Source organism: Anastrepha obliqua, chromosome 1, assembly GCF_027943255.1.
Source record: "Anastrepha obliqua isolate idAnaObli1 chromosome 1, idAnaObli1_1.0, whole genome shotgun sequence".
NCBI lineage: Eukaryota > Metazoa > Arthropoda > Insecta > Diptera > Tephritidae > Anastrepha > Anastrepha obliqua.
In genome coordinates this window covers 169,420,982-169,429,744 of record NC_072892.1, presented here as the reverse complement: position 1 = coordinate 169,429,744, position 8,763 = coordinate 169,420,982, and the positions used below count along the sequence as shown (strand labels likewise).

General features: G+C 36.6%; 1 protein-coding gene across 1 annotated transcript; it reads left to right on the top strand.

Annotated features, from left to right (window-relative positions):
* The first annotated feature begins 1 nt into the window (after position 1).
* On the top strand, positions 2 to 8,606 carry LOC129240734 (small lysine-rich protein 1). The gene is made up of 2 exons (XM_054876708.1): positions 2 to 187; positions 8,529 to 8,606. Exons 1-2 carry the CDS (start codon positions 2 to 4, stop codon positions 8,595 to 8,597), a joined length of 255 nt encoding a protein of 84 aa, XP_054732683.1. The 3' UTR covers positions 8,598 to 8,606.
* Positions 8,607 to 8,763: the final 157 nt, after the last annotated feature.

Below are 8,763 nucleotides of genomic sequence, written 5' to 3'. Positions count from 1 at the left end.
AATGCCAGGCAAAAGTAAAAAGAAACGCAACAGCAAAGATTCCACTTCGAGTAATAATGGGAATGGTGAGGAGGGAGAGAAAAAAAAGGATGGCAAGAAGAAGAGCAACAGCAGCAAGGCGCTGGGATGCGACATTTTCAATGATGTAGCGATGGAGAATGCCTATTATGTGTGTCACAATGTGCAGGTAAAATCGTAGAGTCTAAAAGAAAATTTTACAACTAAAAAAAATTGATAAAGTGGGTCATATTTGTAAGTAAATATTTAAAGCCTTAAATAATTAAAATGATCACACTAAACCACTGAATATATATTATTTTTTTAATATTAGTGCACTGTGTTAAATAACTATGTTATTAAGACCATTTGACAAGTTGCGACAATTTATTTGTTCCTTATTTAATTTTAATACATTTTTAATGAAATTTTAGTTCATTCACCCACTAAAATCACATCAATCCAGGTTTCAAACTCCGTGCAAATTAAGAAAAAAAACTAACAAGTTTTCATTAAAATTTTTCTCTCCGAAATTCTGATTTTTCGAGAAATTTTGAGTGTACAATTTTGTAGTCCATTGAATTTTCGTCTAATAATTGTACATTTTCCGCCATATAACGACTGCTTTCCATTTTTTATATGGAAAGAAATCATCACAAAACCGTTAACATAAAAAAGTGTCAAAAATCAATGCGAAATTTCAGCCATATAAAACTTGCATTAACTACAAAATATTATAGTCCGGGAGCCAGGGGTCGATTTTGGACTGCGATAAATTTTTGACTATACTTGTGATTTAGCTTTCATGAATAACGAACGTGAACGTCAGCTGGCGCACCCGCGGTGGGTGTGATTGTGGGAGGGTACGAAACGTGCCGAAAAAAAATTTCTACCAACTCATTTTATACCGGCTGAAACTTTTTCCATGTATTGTTGACATTTAGTAGAATAAAAAAAAATACCAGTCTAACGGTTAGACGCGATAGAAGTGAAACCTTCCGTAAAACAAACTGAGAGAGAATGAGACGAAAGCAGCATTAGGAGCGGGATAATTATAGGTTCATTATAATATTGCTGTTTTCAATTTCAACAAATGATACGAGTGGCTTATGATAGCTAAAATATGATACAAATGCTTTGGTTTCGATGTTGTCAACATATCTTTGAAATACCGCGTCAATTGTTGTTTTTGATCGTGTTGTCGATTCAGTGCGATTGTTACACATTTTTAAATTGAATGTTGTATTGAGAAAGTCAATTGAAGGAACCGCTGTGTCCAATGCAAAATTTACGTTAAAATCGCCACTTAAAATCATTGGAACTTTATCGTAATCTTTTCTAAGTATCCGCGATACTTCTGGTGTATACTTTATGAAATTTTCGTGAATGAATTCCGTGATGCTATTTATTGATTTTTTTTTCTGTCGATATTCACGACACTTTTCTGCATTATTTTTCGGCATAATTGCGGTAAATATTTAAAAATGAAAATATTTACGAATATAAAAATACACACGCGGTTGCTATTATGAGCGTCCCCAGCAAAACCTGCGTGACCGAAACTCTAACACAATTACATTTTTTCGAATGTTACAAACACATATGCACGCAGGTTTTGCTGGGGCGTGACCGAAACTCTAACACAATTACACATATGCACTCGTATTTGTTTGAAAATCGACTTTTTTTTTGGTTCTCCGTCACCTTTGTAAAATGTGTAAACAGTAAGCAAACTTTATTCAAATATTTTCCCTCATTTTTGCATCAGTAAAATTAAACAAACGCCGTAGCCGAATGGGTTGGTGCGTGACTACTATTCAGAATTCACAGAGAGAACGTCAGTTCGAATCTCGGTGAAAACACCAAAATTAAGGAAAACTATTTTTCTAATAGCGCTCACCCCTCAGCAGGCAATGGCAAAATACCGAGTGTATTTCTGCCATGAAAAAAAGCTCCTCATAAACATATCATAAAATAAAAAAAATAACTGTATAAAAAAATTTTTTTTCTTGTGATTCGAACCAAGGATTTTGGATCGGAAGCTCACATTGCTAGTCGCTCGGCTATCGCGCCATGCTGTCGGCGCTGGCCTAAAAGTTATTTAGTTCGTCGCTACGTTTATATCAACATATAATATAACGCTTCGTAGCCAAGAGTGTCGCTTTTTTCGTTTCACTTTTTCTCAAATCACTCCCAACGATTCTAAAGAAGTTTTCACTTCAAAAAATAGTCAGCTGCGCGGTAGAGGGGGGAAAACACGTCAGCTGAACTTGTAAAGTAAATTAAAAAGTAAAACACTTTATGCCAATTGAAATTTTTTTTACATAATCTTGGACACATGTGAAAATATAATAATGATGGTCAGCTGCGTTTATAGCGGTGGGAAGACCGTCAGCCGAAGCATTGAAAATTCCGCGCGTCGCCGAGATGTATGAACGCAATGTTACATACAGAAGAAGCTTAGTGGTTTTTGACTATTTTTAACACACTTTTATTAGGACGGGTTGTATGTATGTATGTATGCATGTATGTATGTAACGGAATCTTTGAGCTTAATTTTCACTGGCTTCTAAACATCTGATCGACTTGAAATTTTGCACACCTATCAAGGACCGATGACAATGCAATAATTTGATAAAAATTTTCCATTATCCTTATTGGGATTGCCAGGATTAATATTTTCTTTTTTTACCTGTGGGCAAAAAGTAAGGTGAATTTGGTTGTAAAATGAAAAATCGTCATTTATTCTTGTAAATCAATTTCATCCCCTTCAAAATAATGCCCTCTCGATGAAATACACTTATGCCAACGAGTTTTCCAATCCCCGAAACATGCCAAATAGTCCATTTCCGGTAGTGGTCTCTTGAGTTTTGGGAATAGCCAGAAGTCACACGGAGCCAAATCAGGCGAATACGGTGGTTGCGGAACGATATGCGTGGAATTTTTGGCGAAATAGTCACGAAGAACGAGTGCAGTGTGAGACATGTGAGATAAATTTTCCATTATCCTTATTAGGATTGCCAGGATTAATATTTTATTTTTTTAACACACTTTTATTAGCTCGGGTTGTATGTATGAATGACTGTAACGGAATCTTTGAGCTTAATTTTCACTGGCTTCTAAAAATCTGATCGACTCGGAACACACAACATAGATGACTAGATGGGAAACTCTTTTTCTCGTGAGAGCGCTGAAAAATGTGCATTTTTTATAACATTTGCCAATATTGCCATACCGGTAGAAACATGAATTGGGTATTTTTTTAAACAAAAATTGGGAATTTTTAGTTTCCACACCACCATTGAGGTTAGTATTTAGTGTGCGGTTGTGTAATAGTATATTACTGGTAAACACCTACATATACTAAAAATAAAAAATAGTTAAAAAAAAACTAAAAAACACGCTTTTATTGCTAATCGAACTAAAAAGTAGGAAATAAATTTTAATGACAAAGGGACCTATAATGAAGTAATAGCAAATCGAACGATCAGTCGTAGTCAACTACCTCAGAACAGAATTATAACAAAAATTAAGATACAAATAGAGTAATTCAAATTAGAGTTAAAAGCGTGGGATGCATTTTGCTTTACTTTCATAACCCTCTGTACATAGGTAGTTGCCAATAGAATGATTGTAATATTTACTATACCAAGCATCCGTACGATTTCAACTAGGTATTATTTGAAGAATGGTAACACTTAGCTGTCATCTGATTTGACAGAAAATTAGTTTTATTCTTCCGCTGAACAAAAATGGTTGTGTATACGCTCAAAGAACGCTAGGAAATATTGCGACATTACTTTGAAAATCACGGTAATGTTGCAGAATGTGTACGAAAATTGCGTTCGGCAATGGGAAGAAGAAAAGCAACGAACGAAGCGTATGTGCGTTACTTTGCGAAAAAAGTAAGAGAAACTGGGTTGCTTATTGACAAACCAACGCGTGACCGACCAAAAACCGTGCGTACAACCGAAAATATTGCTCCTGTGGCCGAGAGTGTTCGTGAATCCCCAGGAACATCAGTTCACCGTCGTTCTGAACAAAACAGCCGCATACAATCGAAAATGTGTTGAAAAATTGGACCGATCGTATGGGATGGTGCATGGCTAGCCGAGGCAGCCATATGAATGAAGTTGTGTTCCATCATTAACCGGAAGGATTGTACTTCAAAATAAAAAAGAGGTTGTCTGTGAAGTCGGTTTACTGACGATAGTTTAACGTGATAACGTCATAAGAAAATACTGATTGAATGGTTGCATTTTTCAAAAGAAAATTTTAATTTTATTTGTTTGATAGATATTTTGTATGGATATAGAGAATGAGTTAACATTAACATAACATAATATACTTTAACATAACATAACATAACATAACATAACATAACATAACATAACATAACATAACATAACATAACATAACATAACATAACATAACATAACATAACATAACATAACATAACATAACATAACATAACATAACATAACATAACATAACATGCTGCATAGAATTATAAGACGTTATCACGTCAAAAAATAATAATAACATTAAAACAACAGGTATTATTAACAAACTTGGTTTTATTTTAAATTCTTGAAGTAAATCAAATTAATAATAATCAATAAGAAGGCATATGCAAATACAAATACGTGAATTTATATATGTACGTATGCGCATATACATACATATATACGCTCACTTAAGTAGGAGAGAGCAAGATGTCGAACGTTGCCGTTCGTTTGCTTTGTTTGCTTTGTCGTTCGTTCCGCGCTTTCGCTTGCAGTTCATTCAATGCAATGAGCAAGGTAACGACAAATGAGCAAGGTAACGGCAATGAGCAAGGTAACTACATATGAGCAAGGTAACACTAATGAGCAAGGTAACGACACATTTTTTCGTGCGTGCAGCCTGTTAAATCGAATTATAAGACGTTATCACGTCAAAAACAGTTTGGAAAAATATTGAGTAGTTTCTTTTTTATAGCATTTTTAATTCCGTAAAGTTATATGGCGGACCCTGTACAAGGTGAAGTCCAAAATAAACAAGACTGGCGTCATAAAAATGTTTTTGATGGCGCCCTCTTTTTAATAAGTTAGTGCGTTGGAAGTTACATTCCTAGTTGAGTTCCAGTGAAAGCTTGGTGACGATCGGTTCAGTGGAAACGAAGCTATTGCGTCTAAACAGTCGGTGTGTTTGTGTCATCGAAAAACAAACAAAAATGAGTTTCGAACAAAAGGTTAATATCAAATTTTGTTGTAAAATCGGTTGAACGTTTACCAAGACATTTAAATTGATGAAAAAAGTTTATGGTGATGAGTTCACTAGTGGTTTACACGTTTCAGAGAAGGTTGTGAGGACATAAATCGCAATGAATATACGGGCCGACCAAAATTAGTAATCACCGAAAACTCCATCGAAATTGTTCGTAAGTTTATCAAAAATGAACCGAAATCATCGTTGAAATTCATGGAATCGGAGTTGAATATCTCTATATCTATATATTGTTTTTACGATTCCAAGGGAATTGTCCACAAGGAGTTCGTGCGAACGGGCCAAATCGTCAGTGCAATTTTCTATCTTGGCGTTTTGAAGCGTTTATTGCATCGCATTCGTCGAATTCCCCTTGAATACCTCGAAGGAGGAAGCTGGCGCTTATTGCATGAAAATGCACCATCTCCTCGATCCACTCTTGTGACTGATTTTTTTATTAGAAATCGCATTTTGGTTATCAATCACTCACCGCCGTATTTGCTTGATATGGTTCCCTGCGACTTCTACCTGTTCGGAAAATTGCACTTGGCCATGAAAGGAAAACGTTTTGTGTCCGTAGAGGTCATCCAAAAGGCCTACTACCGACATCCTGAGGGACATTCCGAATTCCGGTCAATGACCTGAAACACTCTTTCGAAAAGCTGTTAGATCGCACAAAATAGTGTATCGAGGCCAGAGGGGACTATTTTGAATAAATAAACTCGAAGTTATCAGAACAAAGCTCCTGTCGTTTCTATTTTAACTTAGTCTTATTTAGTTTGGACTTCACCTTGTAGAATCGAGTTTTTTGCATAATTGCGTCTCGTTTTCTCTGGCGTCAATGTTGCAGAGACTCTCAACTTACGCAATGCAGAAAGATATTATCCTCAACCCTATTTACATGGTCAGCACAGGTAAGTTTTGTGTTAAGAATAAACCCAATTTTTTTGACTTATCGTTAAGGGGAAGTGGTACCTATCCACAATTTATAGATGTTATCCATATATACCACACTATTACATTATATAATATGTAAGACACACGACTTTGACGCGTTCAAACATAAAGAGTTTTCATTAGCCCAAACAGAGATAGCAGACAAATCACTGTTTATTTTGAAATATAAATCTTCAACGAGACCCATACGACTATTGTACAATTGTATATCATCGGCATACGCATGGACATTCACATACTGACAAACGGGATTTTACCTTTGACCTTGACAAAGATACTGAAACGAAGTGGACCAAGGATGGACCCTTTCGGAACGCCAGTGTGCACATGTCTAGGCTGAGATGTTAATTTGCTGGTCTTCACCTTCTGCGTTCTGCTCCCAAGGTAACTGGACATGAACTTAACCGCACTGTCTTTGAAGCCGAAATAGTGTTTAAGCTTCGAATACAACCTGTTATGATCCCCTGAGTCAAATGCTTTTGAAAAGTCAAGTAAACAAAGTAGTGTCAAGTCTTTACAGGGTCCGGCACTCGAAATGTAACTAATTATTCATTATAATTATTTTTATTCAATTCAAAGTAAACAATTTCCGAAAATAATACAATATTAAGAATCAATTTACTTTTGCTCGATATGACCACCTTTTGCCTTGACTATGGCCATGAGACGGTCCAGAAACAAATCGCAAGATGACCAAATGTGAATTGCAGGTATTTCCTGTTCAAAATGGCCCAAAGAGAATAATCCATGGGATTCGCTTCTGATGAATTGCAGAGCCATTTTGTGGACGTTATGAAGTTCGGAATGTGGTTTTCTAGCCATTCTTGGTTCACTCGAGCTTTGTGCGACGGTGTCGAGTACTGTTGAAACGCCCACAGTCTGCCGCTGAAATGCTTGTCTGTCCACGGCTTCAAAGCTACCTCCAGAATATATATATAATTGGCGCGTACTCCCTTTTTGGGTATTTGGCCGAGCTCTTCCTCCTATTTGTCGTGTGCGTCTTGATGTTGTTCCACAAATGGAGGGACCTACAGTTTCAAGCCGACTCCGAACGGCAAATATTTTTATGAGGAGCTTTTTCATGGCAGAAATACACTCGGAGGTTTGCCATTGCCTGCCGATGGGCGACCGCTATTAGAAAACTTTTTTATTTCTTTTAATCTTTCACCGAGATTCGAACCAACGTTGTCTCTGTGAAATCCGAATGGTAGTCATGCACCAACCCATTCGTCTACGGCGGCCGTATCCAGAATACTTTCCTGATAATATTTCGCATTTACTTTGACGCCAGGCTCGATGAAAACGATTGGAGAGCACCCATCTGGGGTTACAGCGGGCCAAACCATTACCTGTGGCGGGTGCTGCCTCCTGGTGGCCAATCGATGCCTCGCTCAATTTTAAAAATTTACTCGTTAGAAATCACAATGTTTGAAAATTGACCGCTTTTGGCCAGGCTACGCAACTTCTTCGCTCTCTCAAGTCTGACTTTTTGATGCTTTCATGTGAGACCGTGCATCAGCTGCGCGAGCGGTCTGAAGTTGGTTACACTTCGAGTGCCGGAGCCTGTATTGCCAAAGCTAATTCTAATATCGTCCGCTTTTTAAACCATTGCTGTCGAGCAATTGTGACTTTGTTTGAAGCCAGATTGTAGTGGAGAGAGTAGACGATATTGTCTTGTACAAATGAAGAAATTCGCGTGGCCATCACGTTTTCGCAAGCCTTGAATTCGTCTTGCTACCATCTTTTTCTTCGTAATTCCATCAGATCAATCTTGAATTAACAAGAGAACACTGCCTTTGGCCAGTGATTGCTCAACATTTTCACCCCTTTTCGTTGAATTAGAATACGAAATAATTTCCGGCATTTTTTTTTTTGTTTTACCCATTTCCATAATAATATCAGTGTGCCCTAATTCGGGCAGAAGGAGAATTATTGAGAATAAAAAAAAAATTATTATAAAAAGCAAAATTTATTTGCCCTATGTAGAGCAATGGTACGGTTAGGTAATTTTCTGTTCCATCCACCAAAAATTTTACCGTTATGTGGAGAGTGCTAGAGTTGCCGATACGAAAGTTTCATCGAAATACTTACTGGTTTACAGTAGGAGCCAATATATGTATTAATGGTATTATAATTTTCTTCCAGAGTATAGATATGCATGTGATTTTGTTAGTGGAAATAAGACGCGTGCAGGCGATTTGCAAATGTATGTTACTTGTACACACACACAGGCGCACTTATGTATATAATAAATTTATATAGTTTCAATACAAACCATTATTTATATAAAGAAAATTATTAATAAATATTTAAAAAATTTATTTCAGGATTTACTCAAGACGCGCGGTTTCGCTTGGCCCGATGGGCAAAAGAAGAAGAAAAAGGGAAAACGTTAAAAATTATTACACAGTTGCGGAAATATTTTCTTCAGCATTTAAGCCACTATAATTAAATTTGATTATTTAAATCTCGTAAGCGACTATTTTTATTTCTAATCAGTTTGTATACGCTGCCGTTGATTGTCTCCGCAGCAAACGCGCCACCTCCTCCACCCACTCACAA

What these genes read in the sequence shown, in the direction of transcription:
- LOC129240734 (XM_054876708.1), top strand. Translation starts at nt 2, where the DNA reads ATGCCAGGCAAAAGTAAAAAGAAACGCAACAGCAAAGATTCCACTTCG. An exon ending in ATGTGTGTCACAATGTGCAG is followed by an intron (nt 188 to 8,528) that starts GTAAAATCGTAG and finishes AATTTATTTCAG; the next exon opens with GATTTACTCAAGACGCGCGG.